At 31.4% G+C, this 19,272-nt stretch overlaps 2 protein-coding genes across 3 annotated transcripts; one reads left to right on the top strand and one right to left on the bottom strand.

Annotated features, from left to right (window-relative positions):
* Positions 1–11,968: 11,968 nt before the first annotated feature.
* On the bottom strand, positions 11,969–13,359 carry LOC105788881 (40S ribosomal protein S15a-1). Of its 2 annotated transcripts, none has more exons than XM_012615947.2 (4): positions 13,229–13,359; positions 12,849–12,996; positions 12,578–12,738; positions 11,969–12,302 (listed from the first exon to the last, which is right to left on the bottom strand). In XM_012615947.2, the coding sequence occupies exons 2-4, from the start codon at positions 12,979–12,981 to the stop codon at positions 12,204–12,206; spliced, it is 393 nt and encodes a 130-aa protein (XP_012471401.1). In that variant the 5' UTR covers positions 12,982–12,996; positions 13,229–13,359; the 3' UTR covers positions 11,969–12,203. The 2 variants fall into 2 exon arrangements, with proteins under 2 accessions (XP_012471401.1, XP_012471400.1); XM_012615946.2 differs by having other exon boundaries at positions 12,849–13,010; positions 13,229–13,358.
* Positions 13,360–18,137: 4,778 nt separating this feature from the next.
* On the top strand, positions 18,138–18,873 carry LOC105788878 (histone H2B). The gene has a single exon (XM_012615944.2). It carries the CDS (start codon positions 18,227–18,229, stop codon positions 18,668–18,670), a length of 444 nt encoding a protein of 147 aa, XP_012471398.1. The 5' UTR covers positions 18,138–18,226; the 3' UTR covers positions 18,671–18,873.
* Positions 18,874–19,272: the final 399 nt, after the last annotated feature.

Here is a 19,272-nt window from a genome sequence, read left to right as displayed (position 1 = left end):
ACCAGTTGAATTAAAGATTCTATTTTTAAGCAAAAAATTAAAAATAAACACAACCAAAAAATAAAAAATTATCCTTTCTATATCCTCGTTATTGTTTACCATGGATCTTTGAGAATTTTTTCCTTAGTGTTCATCTTATGGCTTTCATCCATTCGTGATGTATTATTCTTATTTTTTATGAAATTATATTATTATATCTAATTATATATTTATGGTTTTATGTCGGTCGACATTTAAAATCAAAATAATAATAGATGGTAAAGACACGAAATTTTGTGGAGGGAGATAGTACCTTAGCAACAAAAGTTGTTTAGGATGATGAGCTGACGTTGATATTTTGTGAGCTTGCGTGAATGAAGTCAATGCTGGTAATAGACCGACAACTCATCTAAACTCAAAAGGATGGAAAAATGTCATTGCTCTTTTTCAAGCAAAAACACACAAAAATTTATGAAAAACCTCAATTGAAAAATTAGTGGGATACATTAAAAAAAGAATGGAGGTTATAGATGGAGTTGCTTAAGGAATCTACAGGTATTGGATGGTGTCCATCTAAAAAGACGGTCGATGCTACCGAAGAATGGTGGGCTGCAAAAATACAGGTTAGTGTTAACTTTATCATTCTTTTAATGCATAAAGTTTATTGAAATTAATAATTTACAATTATAAAAATCTTACAGCACGTTTGGTTCGCTGTATTAGAATAGAGGTGTAATGGAATAGAGGCGTAATGGAATAGAGGCGTAATAGCAAATCAATTGTTTGGTTGAATGTAATGGAATAGGCGTAATAGTATTCTTGTGTTTGGTTGAATGGAATGAAGGTGTAATAGCATAAGGGAAAAAACTAAAATAACTAGAATACCCTTAGCAGAAATTTGTTTAGATAAATGATTATTGTTATTGTTATTAAATTTTAATAAGATTATTAATATCAGTAATAAATAATTTAATCATATTTTAACATAATTATTATTAAATATATTTTAATTAAAATATATAATTTAATAAAATTCTTAATAATCAATATTCTTATATGAATTTACTCAAATCATAATATATGATACTATAAAATATAATTTAAAATAATTAATATTAAATATATTTTAATTAAAATATATGATTTAATAAAATTCTTAATATTAAATATTCTTATATGAATTTTCTAAAATCATAATATATAATACTATAAAATATAATTTAACATAATTATTATTAAATATAATTTAATAAAATATATAATTTAATAAAATTCTTAATATTAAATATTCTTATATGAATTTTCTAAAATCATAATATATAATACTATAAAATATAATTTAACATAATTATTATTAAATATAATTTAATAAAATATATAATTTAATAAAATTCTTAATATTAAATATTCTTATATGAATTTTCTAAAATCATAATATATAATACTATAAAATATAATTTAACATAATTATTATTAAATATAATTTAATAAAATATATAATTTAATAAAATTCTTAATATTAAATATTCTTATATGAATTTTCTAAAATCATAATATATAATACTATAAAATATAATTTAACATAATTATTATTAAATATAATTTAATAAAATATATAATTTAATAAAATTCTTAATATTAAATATTCTTATATGAATTTAATAAAATCATAATATATAATACTATAAAATATAATTTAACATAATTATTATTAAATATAATTTAATAAAAATATATAATTTAATAAAATTCTTAATATTAAATATTCTTATATGAATTTTCTAAAATCATAATATATAATACTATAAAATATAATTTAACATAATTATTATTAAATATAATTTAATAAAAATATATAATTTAATAAAATTCTTAATATTAAATATTCTTATATGAATTTAATAAAATCATAATATAAGCAATTGGCTTTGAGAAATGAAGTAGACTAGGGTCATTTCTCATTTACAAACATTATGGACAAACATTGCAAGTATTGACAGGTTTTCTATCCACACTTTATTTCATCAAAAACATTGCAAGTATTGCAAGTATCTCTTCATTAGTCAGTACAAATTATCAAAATCTGACTCGAACACTTCATCATCCACATCGTCTCGTGGTTGCACCTCCAATTCATCCATCAATTCATCATTGGTCTCCTCATGCTTCCCAGCCAACTTTCTCCGCAAAATGGCCTCTTCATCCCCTTCAAAGTACTTCTTGATTCGGGTTTTCAGCTCTGGCACCAAATAATTAACAAAGTTAAACAACATAACAAAAAAACAAACTATCTTGATTTATCCAAAAAAATATATACATATATCATGATTTAGTTTCCCTTCCTTTCTCAACAACCAAACAAATAATTTCCAAATAAAAAAAAAGTAAATTCCAGCAAAGAAGAAGCACAGATTAAATCCTCAGACCCAGTTTAAGACTTTTCACCAGACTAACATGAACATAACAAACCAATCAAATAAAAATCAAACTTGTTCATGACTTTCCTTTCTCATCATCTAAACAAAAGCACAATAAACAAATTGTCAAAAAGAAACCCAAATCCAATATTTTTTTAACCCATTTTTACCTTTATTACTCACATCCTCAACGGGCAAAGCTACATCCTTGACATGGGCTTATTCAGACTCGGGTGTAAAGAATGGAAATGGAAAAGCAGGCAACGTATGTTCAATGTTTTTCTAAGATTTTTCATGTATTAGAGGATTTTCAGAAGATCATATCCTTATACACATTTCTGGATATACGTTGCATATGGGTGTTTGGTACAATTACTTTAAAGAAAAAATGAAATGTCAAAGAAACTCAGCTTAGCTGGTGACAAATAATTCCACTTACTCTTGTTCTTTGTTGATTCAGTCCTCCACTTGCAGCAATAAGCAAATAACCATTTGATGATTGCTCACTAATAGCATCTAGATATCAAATTATCAATGTAAACGAAGAATCAGTAAACTTAAACAGACGGGACTAGTGAAAACTTAAACAACCGGGACTGGTGTAATATAAATGAAAACATTGTCCAATGGGTTCTTTTCTAAAAAGTGAAAACATATGATACATGATATCTGGTAGTTTGAATCATTTTACAGAAAACTTAAGCTACAAAGAAAAATAAAGCTCCAGCAAATTGCTCAGACCAAGTTAATTTCATCTTATTCAACTCCTGGAAGAAATCATATAAAATTTAGTTTTAGCCTTCAAAGTTCTACACCAGTAGCATCAGTTGACACATTATACACATAGGCAAATTCAAAGTACTAAGAAAGAGCTAAACATTGTAGTAACCGATTAACTTTCTGATATATTAAGGACTCATCCATTTCAACATCACCAACTACACATATAAATAAGAGTACCATAGAGTCGCATTTGCAAGCTATGCTACTCGTACTCGAGTATGTTCAGTTTTTTAAGTTTTTTGAGACATCTTCAAACTCGTATCCGGAGATATACCAAACAAAGGCCAACCTTGAATACTTCAGGAAAAGAAATAAAAGTTGCAAGTCTAGACGCTGAAAAAAAAGATCACATAGCTAAACAATAACATAATGTAATTTTGCTAACCTCAGAACCAAGCATTTTAGTGACTGTCAACAAAAGAATCTAAAGCTGCTGCCATCTTCTAAACTCACAAACTTAAAGAGATGCAAACAATTTGAAACTTCAAACAAAAGAAATGAGAACTTTGCATAACAAAGTAAAGAAACATAAACATCTAAAGCAACAATTTTGCACCAGTTAACACTCTGCTATGAATTGATACCGAAAAACGAGTGTTGAATTACAGATATAAAACTACAAATCCTGTTAGGATTAAAAGTTCATTCTTATTCCAGTTTTAAGTGAAGAATATCAAAATTTCCAAAAATAATCCAAATGCATTTAAAAACAAATAACTAAATACAACGTACCAGGAAATGTAGCACTTCAATGAAAGGTCCAATTCTAAGGCAAACATATAAGCCATGAGCTTGAACTTCTCTTATGAACCTTACTATATCACAGCTTCCACTAAAATCGTACTGAAAAATTGTTGAATTTTAAAGCTTGAATTGAATCAAAATTGACTTTTTTATGGGTGAGAATCTAGCTCAATAAGATTCTTTTGGTTCTTTTGCAATATATATTCCATTATCCAAATCATTGAACTTCAAATAAATAGAAAAAAATATCTCAAAAAGTTTATAATAAAGGCTTCCTAAATTACCAAGCATCAAAAACCCAGAAATTTTCATCCTTTTCATTCACAGACCAAATAAAGAACTATGAAAACACACTAAAAGGGAAAAAAAATCTCGAAAAGAAGAACACACCCATGAATGGTACGCTAGAGGATGTTAGAGGAACAGGACACTGGATGGTAGCTTCCCACACCAGCATGCTTCCCTGATTCACATTAGAGTTGTAGATTCCTTGCAAATAAAAAGAGAATTTCATAGGAAATCTCAACATAATCACTGTAAAAATAAAATAAAATAAAATAAAATAAAAAAGTATTCTTGATCGTTTATGAACTAAAAATTGAGAAAAAAACACAAAGATCTTTTTTGAAAAAAAGAAAGAATCGTATTGAGTGATAGGAATCCTATCTTAATTTAGGTTGAAGATTCACCTTCTCCCTCTGGTTGATCGAGAAGCACGATCTAGGAAGACAGTTGTATCTTCTTTATCGGTTCCTATGGACACAACAGTAAAAACTTCACCAGTTTCGCCGGTGGAGAGGAACGAAAAACGTGAGATGGAGGGTGCTTTATGATTGGTGCTCTAAGTCCAGTTGTGACGCAAAAGAGAGGTAAAAAAGAGAAGGAGAAGATGACAAGGAGAGTGGAGAAGAAAGCTAGAAGAAAGAAACAGAAGACCTGGATCTTGGGTAAAACAGAAGCGTGAATCGGGAGGGTAAAACAGGGACCAAAACTGAAGCAGCACCTAAACTGAGCTCAAGGAAGGGATTAGAAATCGGTGGATTTTGGGGATTAGGTCAGTAATGTATTAGACCCGTAATAGCAATACCCTGAACCAAACAAAGGATTAAAGGGGGATTAAGTGGCGCCCACCGATTAGGGGTGTATTGGCTATGTAGGAAAATCCAGATTTTAAAGGATTTAAGAAGAAAGGAATTGAACCACGATTGAATGAGTTAATGTGGCAAATATTTGCTGGCATTGTAGCCATTGGAGAGAACGCATGGGCACCTTCTTCTGGTGTTCTTCCAAGTGGGGTTCCTATGGGAGATGATGCAGCTAATGAGGGATTTGGTGATTCAGATGGACATAGTAACGAGAATGAAGGTATTCCTCCTTATGAGGTACCATCAAACCCTTCTCATGAAATTCCTAATCGAAGAAAAGCAAACACTTGGGGCTGTACACGGTAAAGGAAAAAAATCAAGTTCAGGTAGAAAATCATCAAGAAATATATTAACTACTCAGATTGAGAAATTGTGTGAGAGTATGGCTAGTTTAACGAAGTCAGCGAATGAAATTATTTTTCCTCGCTCTCAATATACTATTTCAAATGCAATGGATGCTTTGCGTGCTTTGGGAGATGAAATTCCAAAGAAAGATGAACTGTACTATTTTGCCACCAAAATGTTCCAAATACTGGTGAAATGAGAAGTGTTTTTGAACTTAGATCCAAATGATAGGGTTTGGTGGCTTCGACGTGAGTATGCTGAACAAAATCCAATTGCATCATTTTCATCCTTGGTAGCAACATCCTCATTTCCCTTCCAACCATACCATCAACCACCTCCACCATAAGCTCCTTAGAATTATTATTGTAATATAACTATACTACTTTTTTATATGTAAAACTAATGTATGATACTTTTTATGTTTGGTATTTTATGCTATGCTTTTAATCAAGTTTCTGTGTTGTATAGAATGTCACGAAATATTAATTTATTTTTATTTGATTACTTTTTCAGGTTATGGATGAATTTAACAATATGTATAATAGTTTTTATATGAATTATGATACCCCTGAATTAAGTGAAGAAGCTCAACGAAGAATAGCCACAATTGTTACCCAAGTTGAGCACAACAATTATCATGAAGAGGAAGAATATGTGTTAAGCAGTGTATTAGTACACCATGAAACTTATTTCACTATGCAACCGCGTATGGATTCAAATTATATAGGTCAAATGTGGGTGGACGAAGTATTAAATGGGCACGATGATCGTTGCATGAATAGTTTTAGGATGCCAAAAAATATATTTCACAGCTTGTTGCATGATTTGCAAACAAATTATGGCTTAAAGAATGGGAAAGTATCGGCGATGGAGAAGTTAGCATTATCATTGTACATTCTTGGAAATAGAGAATCAAATTCAAATGCAACAGAGCGATTTCAACGATCTGGGGAAACTGTTAGTCGAATTTTTACTGATATGTTGTATATATTTGCTCGAATAGGAATAGACACGATTAAACCCACTGAAGGTCAATTCGAGGAAGTACCGAACCATATTCGACATGATACAAGATATTGGCCACAATTTAAGGTAAAATTTACACAATCTTTATATTTTTAAAATATAAATTATTTCTAACTTTTATCTCATTACTTGTATTTATTTTAAAGGATTGTATTGGGGCCATAGATGGAACACACATAAAAGCATACATTTCGCCTTCTTGTCAAATACCTTATATCGGACGGAAAGGTGAACCAACTCAAAATATTATGGCAGTTTGTGACTTCAACATGTGCTTTATTTTTGCATTTCCTGGTTGGGAAGAACAACACATGATAGTAGATTTTTTTTGCAAGCACTTAGAAAACAAGAGTTAAAGTTTCCACACCCTCCACCAGGTTGAACTTTAATTTTTTAATTAATTTTTACATAAAAAAATATTAAAAATATTAATTTATTTTTAAAATTGATATTATGTTTTACTTTTTTGTAGGAAAATATTATCTTGTGGATTCAAGATATCCACAAATGGCAGGTTTTCTAGGTCCATATAAGGGGGAACGATATCATTTACCTGATTTTCGTCGAGGTAATCATCAAGTATATGGAAAAAAAGAAATCTTTAATCATGCTCATTCTTCGTTACGCTCTGTGATTGAACGAACATTTGGAGTGTGGAAAAAAAAAAAAGGCCAATATTAAGAGATATTCCAAGTTATTCATTCAACAAGCAAGTTTTAATAGTTATTGCAACAATGATTTTGCATAATTACATTCGAAGACATGTTTGGTCAAATGATGAGGATTTTCGAGAATTTGAGAATATACCCGACATGCCAGTCTCTTCAGGCCATTTTGATAGAGGTGAATCGAGTTCTTCTAACAAAGAAAGTGACCTTGAAATCACGATGTTAAGGGAAACCATTGCAACTAGTTTAATGAATCCATATTTGTAAAAAATATTTTGTATCATAACCTAATTTCTAGTAATAATGAAACTTGTTATGTCTTATGTTACTATTTTTTATTATTAAAAATCATCCATTTAGATACTTCAAAATTTGATCAAAGTATAATGTTACTATTTGTGAAAATACTATTTATCATTGTTATAAAAATATTTAACTATAAAAATTAAAAATAATTATCATTTTATCTAATAAATAATTTAAATTGATTATATAATTCATTAAAATATTGGAAGATATATTTTAATATTTTATTAAATAAATTTATAAATTCACATATTTTAATAATTTTTAAAAAGTAAAATAATTTTAAAAAATTCTATTATATATCAATTCTAATCTGATGTCCTTAATAGTCATTTTTTATTCTCACCTCACCGCTACAGTTGCGTTTGAATCCAAACACACACTCCACCATTGTTTCTAATCTCACCGCTACAGTATCTAATCTCACCGCTACAGTAACTAATCTCACCGCCACCGCTGTTTTTAACCTCACCGGAGGTGAACACACGCCCATGCAAACTAAGGGTGGGTTTGGATGGACGATTGGGTGCAGTGCGATACGTTTAGCTTACTTTTTGTCTCACGCTACAGTATCTAATCTCACCGCCACCACTGTTTTTACACTAACCGCAGGTAAACGCACCGCCCATCCAAACTCACCCTAAGCCTTAATCTTATACCTTTATGTGTTTAAAGTTCAATTTACTCAAAATATAATTTATTTTTTATTAAGTATTAGACCCAGCATAATCTATGTAGGCAATCCAACATTCACATGCACTATAAACAATTAACCATATATATTAACCAACCCAAATATAAATTAAGTCAAACCCAATTAATTACTCAAATATAAAATAATCCAATCAAATGCAACTCAATTAATTAATTAATTTTATAAATAAATCTTTAAAAACCTGAAAAAAAACAAACCAAAATGAATTGTAAATTTTCTGTTGAATTAATTTGATCTTAAATTTTAATTTATTCAATTTAATTTATTTGTTTTATTTTAAATATAAAATCCGAATCAAAGAAATTAATTGAATGTAAATCTCTAATCTATACTATTTATCAAGTGTTTTATTGAATTGGTATCACTCTCAACTGGGTCACCAACTTAATTAGGAAAATTACGAAATGTCTTTCATAATTAAAATAAATTATATTATTCAATAGTAATTTACCTTTTTATTTAAAAAATCAATAAAAATATGTATTTGATGGAATTTAAACTGAACCGATTACATTAGAAAACATTTTAATTTACTACTCAATTAAAGTATTATTTTAATAATTTTATACATTATGCATACTTTATTATCTCTATCAATTGTATATTTATCCTATTTATTAAGTCTTTTCTTGAGTTAGTGTCACCTATAAACCGAATCCCAACTCACTAGGAAATTACCTAAAAATCTATTTTATTTGCAAATTAAATTATATGATTATGTGTTTGTTTTCGTTATTTTATATTTTTATAAATCAATAAAAATTGTCCTTAATGAGATTTGAACCAAAAACAAAAGGCATATAAAAAAATTTATATGAAACTTTAATAAATACACATATATATGTTTTGTGTTTAAAATTTCGTTTTGCTCACAATTTAATTTATTTTTCATTTTAATATTACACATAATTCATGTGTTATAATTAACTAATTTAAAATTAATTTCTATTATTTATTATATATTATTTTTAAATACATTTCTATATTTATATACGTAATTTTCATAAATATACGCTGTCATAATATTTCTATTTATTACTTTATTAATTCAAGACAAAACACAATTGACAACATTTCTTTTTCCTTTCTACTTTGAAGCTAAGTCTTTGAGCCGGTTTAGTTATGGATATCCGATTTAGTTTAATGTGCTTCCTTTTTACTTTGGTTTGTTTTTGGCCGTTAAATTGTGTTGTTTTATCGTTTTAATTTCAAGTGTCTGCAGCGCGGGAAAGAAAATTGTTGACTAGAAATTAACACGTGTCAGTATGTCAATCTCTAATTTACTACTGCCCGTTCTAGATTCCTAACCCAAGAGAATGTGACGAAATCTAGCTGTTGATGAGCTTAGTGACGATCAAATCGACGGTCAGGTTCCATTAACCGCGATACACGTGGACGTCAATGGTGAAACAGCAGCGCCGTATGATCAAGCCGTGGATGCATTTTGAGTATCATTATACCAAAAAAGCCTCATTTCCTACTTTATTCATGAAAATGAGTCACTTTAAATTTTATTTATCGGAATGGGTAAAAAATTTCAAAACGTGCCTACATGGAAGTTTTTTAAGGAAAAATTTCATAAAAATATGTTGACAGAGACACGCTTTACCTCGTGTCAGCAAAAACTCGCTGACGTGGACACGCTTTTACTTGTTCTCAAACTAAAATTTCAAAAACAATCATTTCCTTAAAATATTATAAAATAGATTAACTTTTTGAAAATTTGGAAGAATAAGCTTTTATAAAAACTTAAAGTGGCAACATAATTTTTTTTTAAAATTTTAAGGCGTCACCAATTAATATGAAAATAAAATTTACAAAGCAGATCTTTATATAGACCCAAAGTCTCATTTTCCTTGTTTTCTTAAACAATGTGGGATGTGAGATATGTGTATAGATGTTGTTAGTTAAAAGAGGAAGGATTCTCACATTGTTTAGAAGAAGCTGCAAACCTATTCATGAGTCTATATATACACATATCTCACATCCCATATTGCTTAAGAAAATGAAGGAAATGAGACTTTGGTCTATATAAAGATTTGCTTTGTAAATTTTATTTCCATATTAATTGGCGACACCTTAAAATTAAAAAAAAATGGTGTAGTCACTTTGGGTCTTTACAAAGGCTTATTCTCGTAAATTTTTAAAAAATAAAGGGCAAAAGCGCAGCCACATTAGTGCTTTTTTGCTAACATAGGATAAAACGTGTCCCGGTCAATGCGTTTTTCTAAAATTTCCTCTTAAAATACTTCCACGTAGATACGTTTTAGATTTTCTGACCTATTCTGGTAAATAAAATTTAAAGTGGCTCATTTTCATAAATAGAGTAGGAAATGTGACTTTTTTTTAGTAAAATGGTACATTTTGACATTCATTTCACGAGCAAAAATCCAGTGCTCCACACAGACAAGAATAAAAATGAATTCTCTCCCTCTCAGTGATTTCATCATATAATGACCAACAATCGGCCGATGCCTCCGGCTTTCCGGCGATAACGGAAAGTAATTGTCGTTCAAAATTAATGGAAAACAAACGAGATATAGCTTCCAAATTACTTTAGGGTTCTTTTTCTTCATCTACCGCTTTTAGCCATTCCATTATCTGGACATTTTGGGGAAATTATATGGATGTCAAATTCTGAAAGGAAAATTGCAGGGTCCGCATGCTTTGATTGAGAGTTAAAGCAAAAGAAAGCACTCTATCACCAGTTGAAGTAGTGGGAATCTGGAAAAAAAAAAAAAAGGTAAGCCTTTTTCCTAAATATTGAAATGTAGATTTAATTTTTTTTGTTTTTCCTAATTTTCAGTCTCATATGATAAAAGTAATTTCATGGAAAAAGAGCTTACCATTCTATTTAGAATGATTAAAGGGATGCGACTTTATTTGTTACTGCGAAAAAGATTTAAGTTTTACTTTCTCTTCTTTTGTTGATCATTGAATTGATACAAATAAATGATATTTGTTTATTGCAGTCATTTCAGATTAAAAGTCTTTTGATTGCACAGGACCTTCTCATGTTTCTGATGGGGATTCCATTAAACAGTTTATAATTCTTCCAGAATTGAATCCAATAACTGGTTTCTTAAGGATAAATTGAGTTCTGGTATATCCAATTCCAGTATTTCTTCCCCTTGGGAAAATCTTTCCAGTTTTCAGCCAGTTCCAAGTCAGCATTATTGACAACATTTGATGGAAAGGTATTTGCGAAGATGCATCGGTTGGTTTGTCAATATCTCATTGCACTGGAGATCCTGACACATGTTTCTGTTGTGGCTGAATTAGAAAAGTTAAGGTCAATCACGTTAAGGACTCCGATAATAGCATGCATGATGCAAAGAAGCATAGGGATATGCATATAATTGAGGCCTATGACAGGGAAAATGTTGGTAGTTTCATTTCAATGGGGCATAACCATGATAAGGACTAAGAATGACATGCATATCCGGAAAGCAACTCCTGCTTATGGTAAGGATGATGAAATTATCATAACGATGGGGAACGGTTATGGTAAGGAGGATACCAATATTCTTTCTTTTGGTGGGTTTCATGAAGAACACGAAAATGGTAAGGAGGATACCAATATTCTTTCTTTTGGTGGGTTTCATGAAGAACAAGAGATTGTCCCGATAGACTGCTCGGTGCTACTCAAGCTCCAAAATTAAGACCCGAATCTGCTTTGAGGGCTAAACTCTAGTTCAAATCATCAAAGAAAGAAGCTCCAAACAACTTCCCTTCGAATGTAGGAAGTTTTGATATATGCTCGAGGTATACCTATGAAGTACATTTCCTCAAGATATTCATACACAAGTACATAAGAGTTATCATATCAATATCACATAATGGTTTTAATCAACTTTCTCATTTCTAAATTAATCAGCAGAAGCTTTCAAACTTCTACAGGCAAGAAATCTATTACCAACAAAAAACAAGCAACTCGTAATCTCAAACACCATACCCAAAACATAGGTATAATCCCAGATAAACAAAAATTAAATTGACACCAACTTAGGTTGAGGAAAACTACCATGTCCTACATGAAGAGAAATAAACCAAATAAAAAGAACTCAGATTTGTCTCAATAGAAGAAACCAAGTACTTTTCCACCGACATTCTTTCTTCTTGCTTCTTCATGGTCCATGATACCAGCTGAAGTGGTAAGCACAATGTATCCGAACTGCAATAGCAAAGCACATAAATTGCATAACATATACCAGTCTCATTTCAATGGGCTAAACCGTCCCCTAAGCTTATGTCAGCCATGAAATCTTATCTAGTTGACTATTAGATTAAATACAAGGCATGCCACAACAACAAAACAATATATTGATGCACAATCGAAGTTTCCACATTTCATTTGTTTGTCTAAGAAGAATTTCTGATCTTAGCAAATCTGGGTCTTATGAAAATACAATACACGAATAATAAACATCAGAAAGTTTCTATGCTAACCTGTCTGGAAGGAAGTAGCCTAGCAGTCCAACCTTCAATCTCTTTAACTCCCACATCGAAACGAGGGCTAATCACCCCACACTTGTTCAGCCTTCCGTTCAATTCAACCACAATTTTTCCAGATCTGTGATCATCGACATACTCAAACTCTCCAATATAACCTTCAATGCCAATCATTAAAAGAAAAAAAATCAGCATTTTCTTGTTAATGCTATAGATAACAAAAAAAATCGATTTTAGTAAAGATGAGTGGGGAGTAAAGTCAACAAACCATGCTTCTGCATGACCAAAAGGAACTTAATGATCACTTTGGAGGAAGGCCTGATCATGACCTGTCGTTTGCCCCTTTTCTCGGCATTGTACATGCTCTTGAGTGCATCATTTAAAACGCTGACTCTCACCATCCTCTCAACTGCAAACTGCGGTAGATTTTCTACTCAATAACAAACAAGCATTTATAAAAGTTCAAAGATTAGATAAAAAGCAGATCATTCTTTTAGCAAACACTCAGTTAATCAAGGAGAAATGGAAAATACCATTACAACCAAAACCCAACATTGTCCATTATATTACAATATTCCAAACCATTTAATGCTAATATATAGACAAACAAATCTAGGAAGTAATATTTGAGAGAAAATGAGAGCTTACCTGAAAGCAAAAACGGCTACCTCTACCGTGTTTCTTTAGAGAAGGGAGCACAAAAAGGGAGAGCTAGGGTTATTTGAAGACTACGCTTCTAGGGTACGAAAACGCTTATTGGGTTTATATTTGCCTTCCAAACTAAACTCATCTGCTGGATAGACAGAACCATGCCAGAAAGGCCCAACTAACGAAACAGTTTCTCTTTAGGCTCGGAGCTTAAGACCCAATTAGTGGAGTTGATGGGTCGGGTCACAAAGGTTAAAAGATTAAGGCATAATTATTAACTTAGCCTCTAACATTTACCTCTTTTATCATTTTGACCCTAATTCTTTTTTTGGACCACTTTATTTCTCAACATTAAAAATTTAGTCAATTTATTTTTTATGGAAAAATTGGCCAAACCATTAATTTGTTAACATTATTGATGTGGCAAACGACGTGATAACCTACATGTACTTCATTCTCGACATTGATATTTAAAAAAAATTTTATGAGCTTTCTTATAAAAATTTGAATTACTTTTTAATTTTTTAAATTTTATGAAGCACACATGGCCTATCATGTCATTTTTGTTAAAGTTTAAATAGTCAAGTTAATTTTTCTATCTAAAGAAAAGCAATGTGACTAATAAAGGATTGGGGTTAAGAAAATTGCTTGAAGTACCAACACGTGTAATGGAAAACGAAAGGAATGGGTGCAAACCAAAGTAATCAGTATCGTACGAGTGGACGAATCATTTTTTATTGGTATTAATATGTATTAGTACTAATTTGTTTCAATGTGCCATTTCGGATTTATAGCTGTTTTCGGAAAACATTTGATATATGTATATAAAAAAGTATTTATATATATTAAATAATGAGATTAAATAAAACTCAAGTATAAAATACTCATAAAAAATTAAAGTTTTGATTGAAGCGATAACGACAATATTTTAAAAATATTGTTGGTATGGGTTCAAATCTCACCATACATAAATTTTAAAATAAAAAAAATACTGGTTGCTATTGTGGCACCCCAAACCTGGTCGGGACGATTCGACCCGAATCTGGAAGTCACATTAGCCACTTACGTGACTCTCCTTATCGATCACCAAACACACCACAAACCACCATTCACACCAAGCAAATACACGTTTAATTAAGTAATTTAAACATGCAAAAGCCTAAGACATGCTTCGTTTGGCAGAACACAGCAAAGTAACTATAGATGTAAAAAATGTCATTTTGCATAATGTACGTGAAATACTCATAAATCATGAAATAAATCTAACAAGTGCCTTGGGAATTTTATTTGAAACCATAACCGAAAATTTTAGTTCAAAATTAAGGTTAAAACTTATTGAATTTCAAAACAAAGTTTATGGACTAAAACGTAAATTTTACAAAATATCTAGGAAAACCTCTTTATGAAATTCAATATATCATTTTTAACTTCAATGTATAAAACTCAGTCACATAAATCTTCAAAGCATTTTGTGGTGTTTAAGGCCTCCAATTGCATTGCTTAAAAATCAGGACTTAATTGCAAAGTTAACGAAAATGCCCAAGCACTTAGCCAGCCACGTCGAGACGACGTGATTTTTCATGTCACGACATCGCCTAGATGGAGTCCTTCGTCCTGACGACAATCCCTTGTCACAATGTTGTTTAAGGCTTGTCACGACGACAATTGGAAAATTTGCAATAAAATTGCAACAACTTGTATATGATGTTTTGACACTCCATTACACATACCGATTCGTGTTTTCAAACTTGTTACTCTATCCTAACATGTCATATGGCATATATAGATCACTCCAAACATTCTCGAACACATTTAAACATACATTAACATACCTTGCCATTCAATCTATGTTAACATGCTTCCTAAAGTCCCGATTCAATTTACACAACATACTAATTTTGCATGTAAGGAAATTTAAAGTGCATTATAGGTCCATACTTTGCCATTTGATCATTTTGCATCTTTCCAATAATTCAACAAGTTATTTAAGCATCTAACCATAAATTACTAAGGCACATGCATGCTAATCAACATATAACTTAGCCATACATCTAGCATCTTTTATGCATCAATCCAAACATTAAAAGCGTCCAAAACCAGTTATAAAAGTCCTTAAACAGTCCATGGAAAGTCCATTTACAATCCAAAAACAAAACTAAAGTCTGATTCCTCAAAATAAACCCACATTGCCATCTTTTATTGTCCACGAAAACCATTTCACATACACAATTAGGTTACTTTGCCTTAGGATCTCAAGCAAGCTCACTTTACCACTCCACGTAAGCTATTTCTCTGCAAAAGGGTAAACACAATAGAGCGTGAGCTTGGAAAAGCTTAGTGAATGCTCAAAGATGCTACAAATAAACCACAAGATCAAGGTTACAAGTAAGACTAGTAACCAAATATACACTTATCATCACCAAACATTTATTCATGTTGATACATTGACATCTTGTGATTATGAAATATGTATAAAAATACAGCACATCGGATACATAGATCTCTATTACACTAATGACTCATATCATAGAGTCTAACATGTCCCAAGTAAAGTGTAGCATTAATATGTATAAAAATACAGCACATCGGATACATAGATCTCTATTACACTAATGACTCATAGAGTCTAACATGTCCCAAGTAAGTGTAGCATTAAGCTAACACTCTCTAAACACACCAACATATCTCAATGAATGGATTCATGCTCTACATCCTCTTATCCCTCCAATTATGTCCCAATAACAAAACACATATATGAATACTCAAATCCTAGGGCATGCTAATTATATCAAATGTTTTCAAGAGATCACAAGGCCAATATATCCATGTTACACATTTATTTATTGGTTTATGCACACTTTCATTCATCATGCTTATCATGTCCAAACACTTATCACGTGTTCATGTAATGCACTTACAAGTGCAATCACTTTGCTCGCTAAATCGCATACACTTTCATATCAGTTGAGTTACATCATTCAGCAGTGTTGTGAGCTATTAAAGAAATGATTCAACATCTTGGAGGATTGGGGTGACACGTATATTTAAGGAGGGTAACTGAATTACTGATGGTTTGGCAGTAGTGACATTTGCAAGGCCTCTGGGCATGTATAGATATATTCAACCCTCGGATGAAATCTGAGTCATTACACAAGTATTACGCCAGCCTTCTTAAGATTGGCGATAACATTATATTTTTCTTTGATCGCAATTTTAAGCTTTTCTTTTTCTCATTTGATAATGATAACTTCTTCCCACGATGACTTCAATTGGCACAACATTTCCATGTTTGGCTAAACGCTTTCTTTTTGTTGTTGAACATATTTGTCATGATTTGAATTTGATGTTTTAATCACTAAAGGTGGATAAGGGATAGAACGACCTTTCTATTCATTCAAACAACTCTTAAATCTTGCTTTGATACCAATTGAAAAAGCAATTAGTTTGCACTTGAAAAACAATTTCATTTTAATTGCTGTTAGAATAGAAACAAGCATAAATGTTGAATGCAAAGTAACGCAATGAGCAATGTGAGGAGAAAATTAACACATGATATTTGTTAACATAGTTCAAACACAATGGTCCTACGTTTGCGGAGTCTTGTCCAGTGAATGGTTTTATTTAACAATCGTCTGGATCACCTATTGGCTTAAGCTTAATCTATCCTTACACAAAGAAATAATTATAGCCCCAACACTAACCCCAATTGTCACAAATGAGCCACTCAAATACCTCACCATACAATCAACAAACCTCTTCCAATAATATCTAAAAAAATGTCATTGAATAACCACATAACACAACAAAGTTGTCGACAAAGACACTTCGAATCTACACTTTGAGTGACGCCACAAGCAACCTATTTATAGGTTGATACAAAAGTCCATTCAACAGAGTTTTGATAAGCTTTAAACACCATTTAAAAGCTGAAATTATCTCATAAATTATCTTCAGTATTTATCTCACAATAGCCTTCATAAACAAGTTCACCGACAACTTGAAATATTACTCTAAAAGATAAGAATAAAAACAGTAACTCAATATTTATTCAATAAACTCATGGTTTTATCAAGAAGATCGGTTGAAGAATTAGAAAGTCCTAGCTACACATCACTTGTTGTTTTGTCAAACATGCTACTAGTTTAAAGGCTGAAAACATTGACCGTCCATAAGGTCGAAACCTTCCACACGGTTGAAGTAAAAAAATTGTTCTCGTTCTAACAGAACATGAAATGAGTAAATAGAAAACCCCAACACATATAAAATAGTAAAAGACAAAATATTATTTTATTAATACTCATTAGTTTATTAAAATTAATTTTTTAATAATTTTATTAATCGAATTGACGTTGAATTAACTTGTAACATGAATTCATTTAATCACATTTAATCGAGGAGGATGTGTGTTCGAGTTCGCTGAAGCGCATTATCCTCTTATTTAAAGTTGAGGAGGGGTTATGGGTAGTTTTAGACATCGTGTAAAAAAGAACAGATATGATCAAAACTTATAATAGGTTGTTAAAAAAACAAAAAAACAAAATTTAGTTAAATTTTAAATTGTATTCTAAAATTCATCAAAAGTTGACAATTCAAATTGATTTTGATTTAATTTTAATTTTCTTTCTTAGCCCTACTTTTTAAAGAATTCTCGGCTCTAACAACATGTATCATAGAGGGTGCTTTTGTAATAGCATTAGCTGAAATTTTGGAGGCAATGTAGCACCAACTCAGCAATCCGAGTCGAAAAATAATGGATCACAAATATCCAAGCCATCTCCACCGTCATTTCAGTCCCTCGTATCAACTTTATCGGACGGTCTAGATCTACCACGTCAGCGATCCTCGTGAAACCTACACACACCAATAACCGCTCCACTTCTCTTTCTATAAAAACAACCAAACACATCAGAAGTATCTCATCTCATATTTTCCATCAAGCTCAATTCTTTCATCCCTTGTTTTCCTTCAAGCCAAACAAAATCTAATCTTTTTGAAAAAATGGCACCAAAAGCTGAAAAAAAGCCAGCCGAGAAGAAGCCTGCCGAGGAGAAGAAAGCCGTAGCTGAGAAAGCCCCGGCAGAGAAGAAGCCTAAGGCTGGTAAAAAGCTTCCCAAGGAAGGCGGAGCGGCTGCCGGAGACAAGAAGAAGAAGAGAGTTAAGAAGAGCGTCGAGACCTACAAGATCTACATCTTCAAGGTCCTGAAGCAAGTTCACCCTGACATCGGGATCTCTAGCAAAGCTATGGGGATCATGAACAGTTTCATCAACGATATCTTCGAGAAGCTTGCTCAGGAAGCCTCTAGGCTCGCGAGGTACAACAAGAAACCCACCATCACTTCCAGGGAAATCCAGACCGCTGTTAGGCTTGTACTTCCCGGTGAGCTTGCCAAGCACGCCGTTTCTGAAGGTACCAAGGCCGTGACCAAGTTTACTTCATCTTGAAAAGGCTATTAGTTGATCTGTAGTTGGGGTTAGGGTTAGGAGGTTGCTTTTTAAATTAGATCGGTGTGGTTTTTATGGTTATTTTTCTGAAATTTCTGCATATTTATTTTGATATATGGTTTGTATTGGCGAGATGGATCTACTCGATCCTGATATGACTATTGTAGAAATTAATGCTATTAACGACAACTTAATTTCTTGGAGCTTGTTTTTGGCTAGTTTTTAAATTTATTTATTTCTTAGATAATTTCGATTAAAATTAAATCTTTTAGTTTCATCAAATTCTTTACTAAATCTAATATTAATTCTTAATTCATTAAATTTGCCACTGTACTCTCTTGAGAATCGCAACAATTGCCAAATGTTAGAACTCTCTTAAACCAAATGTGATTATTAAAAAAGGGCACGAAATAGTGGTAGGTTAAGTGAGCGGTTATGTACTAAACGGAATTGCATTCTTAATGAGGTATATCGTAAAGAAATGTGAGCTGGGTTCTAGAGCACATTAAAGAGCTCTGCTCTCACTTGAGTTTTAGTTTCACTACAGAAAATTGTTGGGTTTGGCTGTAAAAACATTGTTTTCAACTGCACATTCTCATGCA

The sequence above is a fragment of the Gossypium raimondii genome, chromosome 2 (assembly GCF_025698545.1).
Source record: "Gossypium raimondii isolate GPD5lz chromosome 2, ASM2569854v1, whole genome shotgun sequence".
In the NCBI taxonomy this organism is placed as follows: Eukaryota; Viridiplantae; Streptophyta; class Magnoliopsida; order Malvales; family Malvaceae; genus Gossypium; species Gossypium raimondii.
This window is presented reverse-complemented; position numbering and strand designations above follow the sequence as displayed.